An 18,859-nucleotide genomic window follows, 5' to 3' on the forward strand; every position below is an offset into this window, starting at 1 on the left:
TTCAGTTGCAGATCTAGCTCCCAAGCCAACAAACAAGTACCTGTCTCTTCACACCCACCTGCAGGATGCATTTCTCCGTCTATATTTATGGGCAGGGAAGGAGGTATGATTGCAAAATCAGAGACCAGAACTAGGACTTTCCCTACAGCACAGAAATCATCTGCAAGGCAACAGAGTAATGCCTGCGTCCTTGCACAAGAAGCAGAGGGTACTATTATCCAGTTTTCACTACAGACTAGCTATTACAGCCTTTCCCTCAAAAGGCTTGCATTTCCCAAACACATTTGAATGCGCAGGCTCAAGAAGGCCTAAGAAAACCAAATTGTCCCACTTCCTTCATCAGTACTTATGTAATATTATATATATATGCATTAAAAAATAAATCACACATAAAAGTGGAAAATTCTTTCCTGCTATCTGAAAAAATAGCAGTAGGTCTCTGTCCTTAAGGAAAGCCCCCCTAACATTGGAGGCCAGGGACATACATAGGCTGGATTTGAGACTTTGAATCAGTGATGGACTGCATTTCCCACCAAATGAGGTGTGGTCCCTGATCAACATTGCAGCTGTTTAGGACCATGTGATAGAGCACCTCTCCACATGTACTGCTGGGAACTGAACACTGGTGATTCAAGGATCAACCATCTAAAATTCAGGGATTACAATTTAAATTTCAAATGATCCCAATACTTTATGAGACCTTCTTTCAATCTGCCATGAGTGCTGACAGCTCTCAGGGGATTAAATAGTGAATAGATAAAATATGAATTATTTATTTGCTTTAAAAGACTTGATGCAATTTCAAAAGAAAACATTTGCAACTCATGCAACCTATAGTTTACGTTACTTTAGCATTTACAATGCACCATAAATGTCAGTAGAATGAAAGTGTTCAGGTAACAAAGCTTACTCTCGTGGAATTGTGCAACAGGGAGGCTATTAAAATCTGCTTCAAAGTCTTGAGTATTTTAAAATCCCACCGATCAGATCAAGTAAATAGCAAATACTGCAAGTTTCTTTTTTATAGTGTTGTAGAAAACAGTACCTTTAATGGTAACTTTAATCCAAACACATTTAATTCCTAATTTTCAGGTCTGCTGCATGCACCAATTCCTTAATAAACTCATGCAGTACAAACACAACTTACAAAGAGCAAGTTCCTTTGATTTCTACACAAATGTGCCCCTAACAATCTGCCTAAAACAATGTACTGGATAATTCTACACAGAGTGGAGCCATGCCCAGTCACCACTGCCTGCCTCACTTTCAGAAGCTCAGAGAATATCACATATTTTTTTGCCTGGTTCCAGACAAGGCAACTGGAGTAACTTTAACCTTGAGCTGATAAAAACAAATTGTAATAATAAAAAAAACCAAGATGACACAAACTCTTTCTAGACATGTATTTCAATAGATAATGGAAATGGCAGAAAGTAGAGCACAGTACAATCATGGTAGGCAACATTTCAGCTCAAATCATTAAATCAAAATTTTTTAACATTTTAGTTGGCTACTAAGATTTTGGCTATTGAATTAAAAGATTCCATAATCCTCCTAGCCCCACTTCACAAGCAGCAGCAGTACGGGCTACCAATTTAAAGTATATCCATAGGCACATTGAATAATAAGTATATTTGGCTACAACAGTGAACAAATCAGTAAGATGTTTTGATCAGTATGCTACAAGACAATTCAGATAATCCCCATATTAGTAGCTTTCCAACATTTACGATAATGTTCAACTGAGTAGAATGTGAAATGAATTGAGTTCTCCTAGTAAAAGATAGTATATCCAAAAATCTGTGATCTTCAAATGAAACACTATGTCTTGACAGATTAACATACAATCCTTCCTTTACAAGTAATACAATTTAAACAGATGTAACAATGTTTATGTATTAACTATATTAATACGCCTTAGATTCTATAAACAGTACTTACTGAACAATCATTCTTATAGTAAAATGCAGCCGATAGTCTTAGCAACTTACAACATTTAAAGTGAAATATTTTTTATCCCCCTCAAAGTGTGTTCAAAGTACTCAGTACTTGTCATACACATTTTAGTTTTTCCAATTATCTTTATTTTTGTACATTTGTGTACATTTTTGTACATTTTTGTACATTTTCTAGATAGAGACCTCTTTTTTGTTGTTGTTTTTTTTTTTTTTTAATCAGAGATCCACAGTTCTTCCCCACTCCCATATTCTGAATCCCAAATAACTTACGGTAAAAATACAAATTCTGTTTTGGAAGAAAACATACAAAATATACACCATGTAGTGTGCGCACCTAAATGTCTTGATTGTCAAGTAGTGCAAGTTTCCCCTTTGACGTACACATTTCTTTGGTTTTAGATAGAAGAATTTGTTTCACTGATCTTTGCTGATGCCATTTCTTGCCATTTTTGGCAGTCTTTGTCCCTTTGTGTAAGCATGGTACCAGAAGTGCAGAAACAAGACTAAAAACATGGAGCCATAAAGCCAGATAATAAACATGAAGATTGGATACTGGTATGGACAATCATCCATGATGTAGATTTGTCCTATATGGACTGTAATCATAATAAATTGGACCTGGAGGAAAAAGGTGAAGAGAATAAGTACTTTTAAAACAAATTACAACCTTACTACAGAAGTTTAAAAAATTTCAGCATAGCTTGTTTGCTGAAAAACAGATAGTAAGGGTAGAGTGGGTAGAAAGCAAGGGGCAACAATACAAGTTCTTAATATGACAGAGATGTACCTTTATAGCCCATCTCCCCAAAATATTACTCCACTGAAAACCAGATTTACATAATAAAGGAGGAGAAGTTCTGGGACAAACTAAGAAACTCATAGCAGGAGAATAGAATTCTACCCTGGCAAGTTCAGATAAAAAGGAAAGAGGCAGTGTTTGTACAGTGGCAAATGGGAGGCTCCTTTAGAAAAATTAGCCAGGAAAAAAAAAAAGACTGTAACCATTACAGGGTTAGGGAGCAATAATTTCCACCTTCCCTGCACTCTAGTATGGGACAAAAATATACTCCACGTGAACTCCAAGTTAATAGTCCACTGGTAGTGCCTCTAGGTCAAAAAGACCAAGTTATAAATATTCAGGCTACTTTGTTCAGAGTTGCACATGGTCACAAGAACTATTATACCAAAAGCAGCCCTGGTGCAAGCAGACAGGGCACTCCTTTACCTCCTTCCTCAGCATCTTTGTTCATTCTAAGCCAATTGTTTAGGCAGAAACCGAATATTGAAAATCCACCTATTAAATGAGGTGGGCATGCAAAAGCACTCAGAAGAGCAACCTTCTGAAAGTGACATAAAGAGGATAAGACACTTAATATACCCACACTGCAAGAGTGGGTTTTAATGCTCTGGAGAGACCATTAAAGATAAGTAAATTTTCTAAACACAAATATTTTCTATGAAAGAACATCAAGTTCTAAAGAAATACTTTACCTTTCCTTACGACATATTACATGCAGTTACTAGTTACATGAGTATTCTGACAATTAATTGTATTTTGTTGGTGCAAATTTGTGTTTTAATAATTTTTATATAAGTAATGAGTCTTCTAAATATATTTACCAAGTACTGTATAACTGAAAAGCTTATTTGTCTAAATCTGTGATTACAGTGAATGCTGAAGTCAGCAGATATATTACTGTGAAGAGCTCAAACATTTTGATATCCTCAATTGAAACATTAGTAAATCTTATACTAAGTGTAAGCTCCACACAGGGGCATAACTGAAAGGACAAATTTATTGCTTTTAATCCGTGTTAGCTGCAATCAGGTTTTTGAGAGGTGCTTATGTCAAAGACAGTTACTCACAAGTTGTATAGTTGTCATGTACTTTTTCCACCACAAATATTTATGATAGGCTGGTCCCAAAGAACAGATTCCATAGTAAGTGTACATGATAACATGCACAATACAGTTCAGCAAAGCATGAAATGTTCCTAAACCACCTGCAGAAAAACAAAACATAGCGGTAGTATTACAGGAGGTATTTAAAAAGCCACGGAGGTCCTAGCAGATTGTCTTGAGCTAGGATATGAAAAACATGTACCACAAAACCTAGACTTTGACTAAGCCTCAAGGTATTTTATTTGAATTGGGTTGATACCAGTTCTGATGGATTACATCAGTTTTTTGTCTCAGTAAAGGTTTATCTAAGCAATCCCAAAGCAGCAGTAAAACACAGCTGATCTAATTACCTATAAAAACATTTTAGTGGAATTTTTTGTTCTTTGGGTCCATTTTTTTAAGTTGATAGAAAGCATTCCTCCTCATTTTTGCCTCCTTTCTAAACATCATTATGAACTTCAAAAAGTTCTAGAGGATAAGTAATAAGTCTCTTCTCAATACAGATTTGCAGATTCATAGGGAATGAAATACAGTTTCAGATAGTATCCATCATCATGGACAAGTGTCTCACAGATCCACTGTCAATCTCAAAACATACTTACAGGAAAGCGAAACTTAAGTAGGGCCCATTTTAGTATAAATTTTTGACAAACACATGGTTAACACATGGGTATTTCAAAGAACAGGTAAGGAAACACTTCCTTTTTCATTGGACTAACCATAGAGCTACATGATCCTGCTCAAAGTAGCTTTATTTTAATGAATGCAAGAAATTAGGGATAAAAGTTATCCAAGAAGCAGCAGACAGCCAAGTATTTTTAAAATAAACATGGACATGAAAACAATGATCATCAAAAAGAAAATAAGATGACATAAAAGGAGACACTTAGTGAGAAAAAGAGTGCCATTTTCCCATTTAGGATCATTCAAATTAAAAATAAAACATTTTGTGTTTTTAGTAGCTCACACTAATCTTCCAGCTTGAGAAGGCATAACTCCTCCAGCTGTGATTGCAAACTTTCCTTGAAACTTAGCTATTTGTATTTTTAAAAATAATTTGAATGTTCTTACAGTTCAAATATGCATACTTTTTGGCTTGTGCAGTGAATATGCAGGAGAAAAAATAAATACCCAAGGCAGAGAAAAAAGGAACCTACACAACAGTACAAAAATATGCTCTGAAAAGCAACACTAAGCATAATTTTATATTTTTCTGTTTATATCAGATCAGAGAAAAAACAGCATCTCCATCCATAACTTGGGTTTTTTACTAACAGACTGAAAACTTTACAGATGCTGCTCTTTAGAAGGACAAGCACAAATGAAACTGAATACAAGGTAAATGGCAGCAGGACTGAAATTCTTGGAAAAAAATTAAACTTATCAAACAACAGTATTTGGAAAGATAAATGTACAGATAAGCAATAGAGTTTTTGGACTACACACAGTTCTGCATAAATATGAGGGACTATTAGTAGCAGAGAACAAAACAATTCTTACAGACTTTGCTGAAAGTATTTGTCAAATTATCACATATGAAATTTGAATCTGATGCAAAATCAGAAGCCCGTAGCTGGTATACTGATTCAACATCCAGATATAAAGGAGAAAGTTATTCACCTATAAGTGGAAAATTTTCAAGGTTGAAGAGGAAGGACTTATTTGCTGCAGGTTTCTCTTTGCAAACCTATAAACCCACTGGGGTGTGTGCTGAGACAACCATTCACAGTGTTATTATTAACTTAATAACAGTCACTGAGCAAGATTTGAGAAATACACAATCAATCCACCACTACCCTATTAACAGAAACTCAACAGATACAACAGAGGTATATCCAACAAGGAAAAGCCACACACTGGAAAAGTTCAAAAGATGTACCAATTTTCTGGAGTGCTTTCTGGACCACCCCAAAAAACAGAAATAAAATAGACACTAAGAGATCAGACTGAAAAACAATGGAATAACTGCTTCACCAATTCATCACCAATTTTCTGGGACAAAAAAAGAAAAAATACAAAACATATTTTAGGTAAACATGTATGAAACCCCACTATTTCTCACTAGAAACTCCTAAAAAAGCCTAAGTTATCCGAGAAATGGATTAATAAAAGCCTGTGCATTTCTCCACTCTGTGCTTTTCAGACTATTTTCATGTATTTATTAGTGGTGCACACTGTTAATATGGCATAGGAAAATGCATGCAAAGACTCATCAAGCAGGAAAGGAAAAAGTGAAGGTAAATTGATAGTGGCCAAAGAAATTAAATTCAAAACAATTCAAATATGTTTCTTTAATAAAGAAGGTCCAGAAAAATATTTCTGTAGTTTTGTGAAAGCTGAAGTGTCAGGTGTAAATAAATCCCACATATGCTACCTAAAGCCAGTAAAAGAAACCACAACAAAGACTGAATAATTTCTCAAATAGGAAAAAAAAAAAAAAAGCATTTTCCTTCCCTCCAACACAGTTCTAAGATTGTAGGGGGAAAAATGGTTATGAAGCAGTTTCAACAGATATTGGCTTCATGTATCTCCCCTAGCATTTATGATTTTTCAATGACTTCTCTTTTTTGTCTAATAATGGTTTTTGTTTGTACTCAACTCTCTTCTCTGCACCTCTTCTCCCCATAAGAAATCAACACTGAACATAATGCTGACAAATAGGGAAAATGAGTAATCCCCACATTTAAATAATTACGGTAATCTCAGTTGTTCCAAAAAATATTGCAGGAATCTAAATTTTAAAATACTGATGTTTCCAAGGTGTTTAATTCTTTCTTTTTTTCTGCCTACCATAGGTAACTTAGGTATGTGCAACCTAAACTCCACTCTCTCTCCATACCTGCAGCAAATTTGACTCCAAACCACCAGGTCCATGGCATGATGGAATGATGAAAGACATGCAGGAATGTAACTTGGTTGTTTTTCTTACGGAGCACAAAAAATATCTGAAATGGATTTTTAATGAACAGAATGTTACAGAAGAGAATCAAGTCCAACATATTTAAAGAAAAATGTACACATCAGTGCTGGTTGCTCACTACATTTAAAAGTTCTTCACAGCTACAGTGTTGGGATAAGAAGGAAAACTGAGTCACTGTCTGGCTATACAAGCCAGTTTTCAAAAAAACTTAAAACCAAGTAAGTTTATAAGTAAAATCTACTTGTGAGATCTCAAAAGCCAAGACATGCTTTGAAACCAAATGTCAAAGGTTGAGCCATCACCTACATGTGCAACAAACCATGTTAGATGAACTTGCTTGGCTTGAGAAGTCTCTACAAGCATCAGATTTTAAGTCCCCTGAACTATTAATGAAAGGCCATTTGAGATAATTACCTGAAGGACTAACAGTAGAAAATACTCTGTTAGAGAAATAGCATTTTCTTATGAACTCTAACTTACCTACCATTGGAAAACATTAAAATTGTACAGAATATATGTAGGAATTCTTAAATTATATTGACAGGCCCCATTTTAAAGTACAGGCATCAAGGGAAATGTTAAGGGAACACAGCAAAAAAAAACTATAAGAAGTCAGGTCATGGAAAGGATAGTATCAGATGGCAAGCAAACAAACACAGAAGAAAAGAAGTCTGGTGTGCCAGATAAAACATTTGGAATCAGCTGATTTAAATACAGCTAAGAAACTACTTTTGTGATAAAACAAAAAAGCTGTTGAGAAACAGGTTAGTTGTGTGTATTCAAACGAAACATTTTTTTTAAAAATTCAGGCTCGGGACTAATTAAAAAGGAGCACTATAACCTGTGGGGAATAAAGGCAAATAGAGCAATACACTTGTCAGGATTTTCCAGTTTTAGCACTCCTGATACTTCCATTACCATTCAATTTGGTTTAGTCAGTAAGATCTCCCAGTGTTGAATCATGAACATTTGCAAATGAAAAGTCAGACAGCTAGCTTTGCTCAGAGGATGTAGAACATCCTCACTGCTCATGAGTCAGCTCCTGAACCATCACTATTGTGCCCCAAACAATAAGGCAAAAACTGCAGCTAATTCCAACACTCAGAAGCTGATTTGAAAACACCACAGTCAGTCTTGGGAAAATGGTTGCTGGTGGTGAGCAAGATCTGCATTCTACTTCAATGCATTGCTGCTCAGACTTTGCTTTAAACAGGTTAGAGTTTAAATACCAGCCTGACATCAAACATCCCTATAGTCACAACACTCAAGATAATCTCAGGAATTCAGAGCAAGTAGGTATGGCAATTTTGTCCTGCATTCAGAGCTGCTGATTATATGAATGAAGAAGATAAAATCTGAAGATGGTGTGAAAAAAATATTCAGCAGGATCAACTGGTTTTTATCTGCAGTGTTGAGACGAGCATTGCCGTAGCATAACAGATTAGTGTACTCAGCTGTTAAACAACAAGATATCCAGACTTCCTGAAAATTTAAAGGTGTGTTGTTCCCTCATTAACGTTTTTCCCGATAATGAAGGAAGAACACTGTAAATAGGCAATAAAATACAAAGAGACAATAGGGGTAAACATCATGATGGTATTCTAATAATTGAAGATTGTAAGACTAAATAAAAAGCAACTTAAATCCTCAGCCCTGAACAGCACCAGTTCTGCTGTGAAAAGGAAACAGAACCACTTCTTTTATTAGGCTACAAATACTTACAGTGTCTAGTAATTCAATGAACTTGGAAAAGAAGTAAAGCCAACAAGTTCGCACCATCTGCAAGAATAAAAATCAAACTGTCAAACCATAAACATCATAGCAGGACAAATGAATATGTATATAAATGAAAGTATTGGGCCTAGTGATGGTCCAAGGTTGACAGAAATATTTAAATGTATAGTTTGATTGTTTCTTCTTTAAAAACACAAAACAATTTTTAACTTAAAGGAATTTTAAAACCAACAAAAATTAGCCAATGAATTCCTTGCCTCTTTCTTTCTCCTAACCAACCAACCCATCCCTCCAGTTAACTCATGTGCTCAACATTATGCAAGAAGGCATTTCCATTTAGTGCATTGTACTTGACAACCGTGCATTCAAAAAGCAGGCTGTTCAAAAAGCATTTCTACTTTGAACAATCTGGCCTAGTGGAAGTTGTCCTTGCTTATATCAGAGGTGTTCGAACTAGATGATCTCCAAGGTCACTTCCAACCCAAACCATTCTATTGTTCTATGATAACAATTCACCTTGGTCTTTGGCAACTTACTCTTAGAGCTGTTGGTGACCTTGAGTAGTCAACGATATCACACCGGAATGAGTATCCTGTGGCCCAGCCTGACATAAGAAACTGGAGGAAAAAAAGGGCAAAGATTAACTTTACATCTTTTGAAAAGTTCATTAATTTTGGATTACTTTTGCAATCACTAAGCAGGAGGGAAAAAACAATATTAAAAACACCTTAAATCAGCAACTTTGTCAGTCATCTACCTGTATCTGGGATAGCTACCAAAAAAATCCTTTGCTGTTGCAGATAGAGGAATTTCTAATTCCAGGACCACACCCATAGACAAAAATTTTCTTCCTACACCCATTATTTCAGCTTTAGTAACTGACAAGAAGAAAGAGATGCATCTCAAAACCAGTGTTAAAAAACAGCTTTCTGCATAAGTAAGACCTCAAAGCCAAATATAATTATTTTGAAAATTGCTATCACAGCTAACTATCTTAATACAAAAAAGAATACAACACAGCATCCTAATACACTAACAAAACCAGTACAACAGAAAGCCATTGCTAGTTATCATTAAAGACAAGGAACAAATCAATATGCATGATATATATTTTATACCATAGTCTCTAAAATTCTGCTTAGTTAAACTTCATGGTGCAATTAGTTTTCCACTTATATGAGTGATGAGAAACTACAACTGAAAGCACATGACCAAAGGACTATATGTACCAAATATAATCTTTTCTCTTGGAATATGTTAAAGTTTGGACAAGAGCAACATTATTATTATAGTTGACTGATTCTACTGCCAGCCATTATGACATCTGTATTTTATTATCCTCATGATGCTTCTCATTATCACCATCCACTTATGCATGCTAAGAGCTTCACCCCTCCTAACTGGAGCAGGCTTTAGTCCTTTTAACTTCCTGAAAGAACTAACTACTTAAAAAAAACAGGTTTCTTTAGAACACCAGCACTAAAACACCCACCAAATGACTTTGTTTCAAAAAGGGAAAGAATCAGCTTCTTGCTGACCTCCGGACAATAGCAGAAATTCATTTGGTTGCACTCTGTCCATGTATGCTTTCATGAAATTGTAACATGGAAGCCTTGAGAGTAGACTTATTGAATACTGTGCCAGTGTCAGACACTAACAGAAGTTTAATTTTTTCTTTTGTTGTTTCTTTGTGGGCTTTTTTTTTGTTTGTTTATGAAGTTTATAACCAAAACCAAACTTGGAACCAAATTCCAAAAGGAAATTCAGCAATTAAAAAAAAAAAAAGTCCAAATAGCATAAGTATTTATCTTGCCCACCGCTTTCCACACAACAGTCATGACAAAGTAGCTGCTGCTGAAGTGCCTTTAGAGAGCTTAGAAGAAATGTTAGGTATTCACTGTAACTCCTGATAAAATTCATGCAAATTAAGCTAATAGGAACATATCCTGCCAATTTGGCACAATAATCTGTCAGCTTTTTATTACTAGTTTGCCAAACCTGTAATAGTCACATAGTCTGGGAGTCACATACAGGGTGAGTAGTAGCACAGTGATGCTTCATTGAGCAAACATGTAATGCTGTCACTCACACAATACTGTCAACAAATAGCTACACTTCAAAAAACCCCACTAAAGCCCACCAAATCCCAACAAAAGTAAAGCCCCACAGAAGCAAAATCTCAACATTGCTTTTGAAAAAAATGAGAATTTACTATTTTGGGGCTGTGGGGAAAATCAGTGTTAAAGTTACTAATAATTTGGGCCTAGGGGGAAAGCAGGGGGCAGAAGTTGGAGGGTTTTTGTTTAGAGGGGTTTTGTTTTTCATTTAAAGGACAAAAATGCCTTGAATTTTGTTAACCTCTGTCATTGATTTAAAAGGCAGATCTAAGTGAAGATTATTTCACAGTAGACATACTCTATACAGTGTTTGAAACATCAATTGTTGCTCCTTCCGCTTAAAGACAGTCTGTCACATTACCACATAGTAGGACAGAAACAATTACAAAATACTAAGAAAAGCATATTGTCTGCTTTACCTGCTGCAATACAAAGAATTTAAATGATGAAAAATTTAAACTTACAAAATTGTATATAATAACACAGAATTTTTCATGTTCTCTCTTTCTGGATATGACTTATTCTCTTTGTCCAAGAATTACAAGTTTCACATACACCTTGGAGGATGATAATTACTGCCATGACAATAATATTTTTGAGAATTGCAGTGTAGGAGTTATATTAATAAATTTATTAAAAGTTAGTTGTTAAAGACATGAAATATATTAATACATTACAAACATAATACTTACTTCATAAGTCATATATAAAGAGAGGGCTACCACACTAAAATTATAAAATGTCATGATCTGCCTGAGTTCAAAAGGTTTTTTATTTTCCATGAGTTTGGGTCCCAAGGAAGTGACAAAATAAACGTAGGTTCCAATGATAAAAGTTGTTGGAAAAGGTGAAGACATGAGTGGCCAGCCTTCCAATCTTGGATCTAGAGAGGGTAGAGGAAGGAAAAAAAAAAAAAAATCAGATGTCTATAGTACTTACTAAAACAACTACAGAAAAGTATTTAATTCCTGATGGTCTAGGTTTTTCTGTCATTGATCATGTTTAAGAGTCCATTCACCTCAAATCTATACTAACTGGATAACATGATTTAACCCATGTAGGATTTAGCACTTCTTTCTTCACATATGATGAAAAGGAGACACAGACTCACGAGTGACATGATTTTGTCTTTATAGCACAACAAAGAACACACTTTTAATGACAAGAAAGTTATAATACAACAATCAAATGTTGCAAGTTATTTCACAGTTATGCCAGAGAGCTGTATTGCAGAGGCACCTCCTTGTAAGCACAACCCACTCCCTCGCCACTCCCTCGCAGATGAGGCAGGCAGGTATTTCATCTGAGCATCACCATGATTTCACTGCACCCTTTTGTTGTTCATTACAGAGTCCAGATCACCAAAGACTGACACATCTCCCCATAAGCAGGTGAACTGATACAAACCTCGTGTAATGTTTATTTTCTTTAATTTTTTTTTACGCTGTCTTTTGGAAGATTTGGTTCAGAATGATCCCAAACTTTAGTAGTTACTGACTCAGTAAACTGCTGCTTTCATGGTTTCCTGCTGTATTTTAAGGATAAAATTATACTACTGTTATTTTTGTCAAGTGTTTAATTCATAGCCAAATGTTTCAAATCAGCGAATTTTCAACCCACAGCATTCAAGCAACCTTTCAGCCATGAGACCTTCTGATGTGGTTAACAGCCACTGGAAGTGTAAAAACAGATTGAGGAAGAGAGCATTTTACAATACTGCTCACAGCTTGTGATGTGCCAGTGCTGCTGTCCACAGACCAAGGAGGACTGTGACCCACAGCATGAGGAATCTGCTCAAGTATGCTGCAGGAGAACCACCATCTCTTCACAACTGTTTTTGTTGTATCTACCTTTGCCCTGCTCCTACCAAACCTTTCCCACTATTCTTCCCAGCCTGATCCTGAGAAAACCATATTCCACCACTAACACTATTGTACAAAATGCCAAATACAAGCACTGCTGGGCATGGAGACAACTCAGGGTCTGGAGTCATGGATACTGCAGCAGAAGTGCATGCTCCCTCCCAATCTACTTCACCCTGTGTGTCATACTAATTAAACTCCCTGCTCACGTACAGGCTGTGCTTTTATGGAAGAAGAAAAGTGGTGCTCAGCTATGCTAGAAAAAATAAATCAATAGTCTTATCTATCAAACCTTAATCACTTCTCAATTTTTTTCCAGGAATTAGCTCATCCCTGTCACTATCTATCTACCACAGTGAGAAACACTGAGACTGATAGGTCTTAGCCCAAAAATTGAGGTCTTCTCTATCAGCTTTTGGTAAGCAAACAGAATAAGAGAGTTGCAACATAAAATCAAAGTGGGATTAATATCCCTTACTAACTGCAACAAGAGACAAACATTCTTTGTCAAATTGCCACTGTTACAGAGTTAATTACTCTGAGGGTTGATTTCAAAACACTGAAACTTATCAGGGCTTGGTTTTTTTTTTTTCATTTTGCAAAAGTAAAATGCAGTTACACACTGTGCATTAATTAACTGATAAAATGCAATTGTTTCGTAATGAAAGAAAGTTAAAATTATACATTCAGCACCATAGGAAAAACTCAAATATATATTCAGGCAACTAGAGACACTAACAAGAGAGTCACTGTCTGCACTTTACTTACTCTGACTTTAATTCCATAAACTACCTGAGTTTTGTTTACTTCCTAATTTAAAATGCAGAACCTAGACCATCATGTTAATAGGTTACCTGGCAAGTCTTACAAATATTCACAGGATGACAAAGCTGCTTCTAAGTTGATAAACAGCACACCTAGCATAGCTACACATTGCTATTCAAAATTATTGGGAGTTAGTAAGTTTTAGATTTAAATGACTCACCGGCATCTTTAATCCATTCATCATACAGTAGTATAGCCTTTGATGTCAGATTGCTAAAGGCCATTCTCATTTGATTTTTATGATGCTGCCTGCAGAAAACAAGCCAAAACAGAAATATGGATTTTTGTCAATAAAGAAAGATTAATAAAAGTTTTTTGGGAAAGATTTGCAGGAAGCAGTGTGATAAAAAAAAAGATAAAAGGCTAACAGAGCACCATATGTCCAATACAGATCAGGAAGCATTAGCTGGCCAGATCCCACTATCCTTGGGTCTAATTTATAGCAGAGGTGCTATGCACAATATGATTTTGCAATCTCTACATACATACCAGGTGCTTCCGTGCCATAAAGTGTTATCTGTGAAGCTGTGGTTAACCATTACAGTTAAGAGGTAAATATGAATAAACAACAGATGCTTAAATTATTTTTTATCACCATCTCCCCTTTAAGTCCAAACCACTGATATATAAGGAAGTTCAGCTTTACAACATTTATTATTGAAAAAAAATCTAAATAATAAGTATTTCTAAGGTATGTGGGAAGGAGAAATGGTACCAATATGTCAGCATACTCCTTTTAAATACAATAATTAGCCATGTTATAATTAGTATGCAAATCCCACTCTGATGAATCAAATGTTTCCACACCAGAATCATGGAATGCCATAGTACCAATGGCAGCACCATTAACCCTCAAGAATTATCCAGCACATCCGCATGCAGTACCTCCTACTTGTGTAAAAGTTTTCAGAGAAGTATTCTTATGTGAATACTGATTTTTTGCTCCACAAACAGGCACTCATCAGCCCTTCCCTTGCTTCATCTCCCCTAGAAAATACCTTCTAAAAATCCCAGCACATTTGATGGCACATTTTCATACCTACTCAGTGTCTCACTTTAGCACATGAATTCTCTCAATATCCCTTCACGATCTTCACACTTTATTCACCTTTATTAGTAGTATTTTTTCATTATTTCATACTGCAGAACACCTTGATAATCAGCTCCCTTCCTCTTGCAGCCATTCTGCATCTCCTCCGGCTAAGCCAGCTGCAGGCTGACAGAGCCAGTTCTTCCCTCATTATGGTAATGCATCGCTCTCCTCTGATCTCTCCACTATCATCTTCTCATTTATCTTCACCTTAACAGTCCAGAAAAACAATTTTACCTTTATTTCCACTTCTACAAGTACATCCTGTTCACTGCCATTTCACAGGAATTTTTAGCCACTATACTCACCCTTCACTGCAAGATGCAACACAGACAAGCCTGCCTCCACTAGAGTTCAACTGATCTACTTCATCTCTATTCCCATTTTGCTGCCCACTTGTTTTCCTGGTTGCATTTCTGTCCTGTGTCTCTGAATATCTGAAACCACCGCCAGTTTCATGTTTGGAAAATATTCCCCCTGCAAGTCTCTTTTAAGTTCACATTTTCTAGAAATATCATCTTCCAACATCAGCATTTCCCAATTCAATGTCATTGCCTTCACACTGACCATTTTCATGCATCCTGTATTCGTATTACAATATTTGCTTCAGCACTCTATGCTGATAAAGGTGCTGACAAAGCAAGAACTAGGGGGCATTCTCTTTCTTTACTAATGGAAACATGAGGAGTACTCTTGTATTTGACACTAGCAATCACATGAGATAAAGGATTTTATGGTTAGAGGCAAATTATAAATATTGTTGTCACCTTGCTCCATAAGTCAACTACGGATGATATCAAACACACATAAATCCAATCCTGTCCTGAACACCAGGTACTTCAGAGTGCTCAACTGTGACAGCCAAGCAATTCAGCCATAACTGGTGCTGGGGAGGAACTGTTTAAAAAATGTTTACTTTATAAATAACTATTGTATTAAATTGTTAGACCAATTAAATAAATAATCCTTTTAATCCAATATTATTTCAGTTTCAGACACATGAGAACAGTCTGTCAAGAGAAAAGGCATGGCAAACTGAAAGTACTTTGGTTATAACAGAATTCAGTGAAAGCCCACAGAAACCTTGGGCAGAGCATGGCTCAATTTTTCAACAAATATATTCACTGAGTACAAATAATCATAATATATTTAACTGCTTCTTTGGTAAGAAAAGTGGCTGATTTCACTGCCACTCAGTTTTCCCACCCTTGCATTACTACAACTCAGATTGGCTAGCTCAACATGCTGACCAAGACTGAAGTTAGACAAGAAATCTGCTTCAAGACATGCTCCTAAAAATCCAGAAAATTCAGTGTAGAATCTGACACTAAATCAATTGCCATATAGTATCAGTGTATTTGGTTTGCATAGTCAAGCTTTGGTGGTGGTAGGGCTACAGGGTGGCTTCTGTGAGAGCCTGTGAGAAGCTTCCTCAGTGTCAAGCAGAGCCAGTGGCTTCAAAGGTGGCTTCAAAGGTGTATGTGCCACTGGCTAAGGCTGGGCCAATTAGAAATTGTGGTAATGCCTCTATGATAACAGATTTAAGAAGAAAAAAAACACCCAATGTTTGTGCTGTTTTAATTGCCACCAGAGAAGACCAGAGTGAGAACATGTGAGAGGAACAGCCCTGCAGACGCCCAGTCAGCACAGAAGGAAGGGAAGGAGGTGCTCTAGGGGCCAGAGCTGAGGTTCCCCTGCAGCCCATGGTGAGACCATGGTGAGGCAGCTGTGGCCCTGCAGCCCATGGAGGGCCCTGGGGATGCAAAGATCCATCTGCAGCCCCTGGAGGATGTGGATGCCTGAGAGGAGGCTGTGAACCCATGGAGAGAGAAGGCCACACTGGAGCAGGCTGTGCCTGAAGGCCTACACCCCATGGAAGAGTGAGTGACACTGCAGCAGTTCATGGACACACTGGAGAAGTTAATTGAGATGTTCTGGAGAAGTTCTCTCATGGGGGGAGACCCCATGCTGTAGCAGGGACTCCTCTCCCTGAGCAGCAGCAGGGATATGCAATGAACTGACCCCAACCTCCATTCCCCATCTCCCTGCACCACTCTAGCGGGAGGAGGCAGAGCCGGGACGGGTGGGGGAAGTGTTTTCAGATCTCATTTTACTTCTCATTAGTATGCTCTGATTTAGTTAGTAATAAATTGAATGATTACATTTAATTTGAGTCTATTCTGCCTATGATGGTATTTGGTGAGTGATCTTTCCCAATCCTTATCCTAACCCATTAATCCTTTGTTGTATTTTTTCTCCTCTGTCCAGCTGTGAAGGGGAGTGTGAGAGAGGCTTTAGTGGGCATCTGGCACCTAGACAGGGTCAACCCACTACAAAGGGTTTGGGGTGTTGATTATGACACTCTCTTACAGTTATCATTCAACAACTGCAAATTCACAAATACACAATTCTTTACATTTACCCACCTGACTCCTCCACTTTAATTTTTGCATCAGAAATCAGACAAATGTGCTGTCAGCATTTAAATAGCAACTCTTATGCCTGCCAGGCATTGAGGCCAAATGCAAAACTTTTATCTGAAATCCATCTATTTCTAATAGATTTCTTGTAGTTGTAGTAGAAAGGCAGATGATGGAAATAGTGAACCTGGCCCTTGCCATACTGATGAGGGATTTGTCCCAACTCTTCTGACCCCGGCATTCACATCTCCTCTTCCTTTAAAACAGTCCTCAAAAGTTTAGACAGCAGAGGCTCTTAGCCTTCAAGATTTATTTTCTGTTCATAGACAAGCAATAAGCAACTCCACCACAGTTACTGAACTTTTCTGAAAGTTTCTGGAGTCCAGTTACTTGGAGTTCAGTAACTTGAGAGAAGGACTTACACAGAAAGCAGACCAGGCCTCAACACTCAATAGTCACTGATCTGAATCTAAAGGCAAGCAAAATACAGTAAGTTAACTCCAATTGCTTTAAGAAATAATGTCTGGAAGAAAGATAGTGCTGGTCAGAACTTTCCTACAGTTTAAAGATTTATTTTAAACCAAGTTTTATATATGACATTACTATTTACATTTCAATGTGTTTTACAATTCTACCTATTTTTCTTACCTAGCAACCCCATTTTCCTTCATAAATCCACTTCTGTGAACAACAGTTTACATTAATGATAATTATTTGTTAACCACCTACAAAAGGAGAGTTAATGGCAGCATGAAAAATATTTTATCTTACCTTGTTACACTTACTTCACACATATTCATACACACTGGAAAATAATATGATCAAGGCCTGCTTTTTTAATGGAACAGTGAAAAAAAAAAGGAAATCACATACCTTCACTACAAGATAAACAACTAGCTTGTGCTTCATCAAAAAACCCAAACCATTTCTGAAAGACTGTTTTTTTTATAGTACAACTGTGTTGTTAAGAAGTAAACTGATAATGCTTTGATTGTAATGCAATCTTTCAAAATGTTTGGCAGTGGGCTACAGAAATTATCTTCTAAGAGACTGGAAAGAGTTCACCTAAGGGATCAAAGAGTTGGGGCCAGAGAAGGCCATTTGTTAAATACATAGTTTTAGTTCTTCATACTATAAACTCATCAGCCTGTTATGCATTTGTATAGCCCTGGTTCAGTCAGGAAAACACTTGGTTTACCTACCTGCTAATGTAATTACAGAATCAGTACACCAACACTTATTTCCAATCTTCTCCTTTCTGCTCATATCAAAATTTTAAAATGTCATTAAAATGCACAATAGATTGTCCAATTTGTAGCAAACTCTCTCAAAATTAGGTAACACAAACAGACTCATTTTCAAAACTGGGTCATTTATACAATAAATTGCAAACAGTTTACATAAACTCAAAAATGCAGTAATATAAGTAGTCTGGCCAGCTTGAAAAGTTCTAAACAATAAAGACAGTCCTCTCAAACACATGCAATTGGAAAACAACTTTCAAAGCCACCTAAAAAATGTATGCAAGATATTCAACTCTTCAGAAGAAATAAGCATTACTTTTCTTTTTTTTTCAATTGAAATAACACTGTGTACCTAAGTTCAAGTCAGTGTAGCAGAATAATTTCTGAAGATATCTTTAAACAAATGTGCCTCCACCACTGTAAGAAAAGGAGATATAAGTGAGGAAAAGGAGGAAAGTGTTTGTGTTAATGAACAAAGTAATCTGCTGTGCTCTGGTTGCCGGCAGCTCAGCAGACAGCTGGAAAAGCCCACTAAATGCAGCTAAGCTAAGCCATAGAGCTTGGCAGAACCACTTCCAAGCTGGAGCATTACCTTTACTGTAGAGACAAGGGCAGATAATATTGTTTACACCAACAAAAATTACACAAATACTACAGCAAACCATATGAGAATGTCTGATGATAAGTGGTAAGGAAACAAGCTATTGGAAGTGCTCAAGGTCACTTAGCTCACATAACTATTAGTGATTTTTGTAATGGGAATTACTGGTATGCCTCAAATATTCCT

General features: G+C 36.6%; 1 protein-coding gene across 3 annotated transcripts in view; it reads right to left on the bottom strand.

Moving 5' to 3' along the window:
* Positions 1-1,389: 1,389 nt before the first annotated feature.
* Positions 1,390-18,859, bottom strand: part of ELOVL7 (ELOVL fatty acid elongase 7) — a 31,526-nt gene continuing 14,056 nt past the window's right edge. For all 3 annotated transcript variants that reach the window (XM_085567299.1, XM_021534471.4, XM_085567300.1), the window contains exons 2-8: positions 13,479-13,567; positions 11,324-11,514; positions 9,051-9,131; positions 8,503-8,559; positions 6,700-6,805; positions 3,825-3,961; positions 1,390-2,576 (exon numbers count right to left, since the gene is read on the bottom strand). In XM_085567299.1, the coding sequence (XP_085423425.1) occupies positions 2,373-2,576; positions 3,825-3,961; positions 6,700-6,805; positions 8,503-8,559; positions 9,051-9,131; positions 11,324-11,514; positions 13,479-13,548 (846 nt within the window). In that variant the 5' untranslated portion in view covers positions 13,549-13,567 and the 3' untranslated portion in view covers positions 1,390-2,372. The remainder of the gene's footprint in view (positions 2,577-3,824; positions 3,962-6,699; positions 6,806-8,502; positions 8,560-9,050; positions 9,132-11,323; positions 11,515-13,478; positions 13,568-18,859) is intronic.

This window comes from Lonchura striata, chromosome Z (assembly GCF_050655825.1).
Source record: "Lonchura striata isolate lonStrDom1 chromosome Z, ASM5065582v1, whole genome shotgun sequence".
NCBI lineage: Eukaryota > Metazoa > Chordata > Aves > Passeriformes > Estrildidae > Lonchura > Lonchura striata.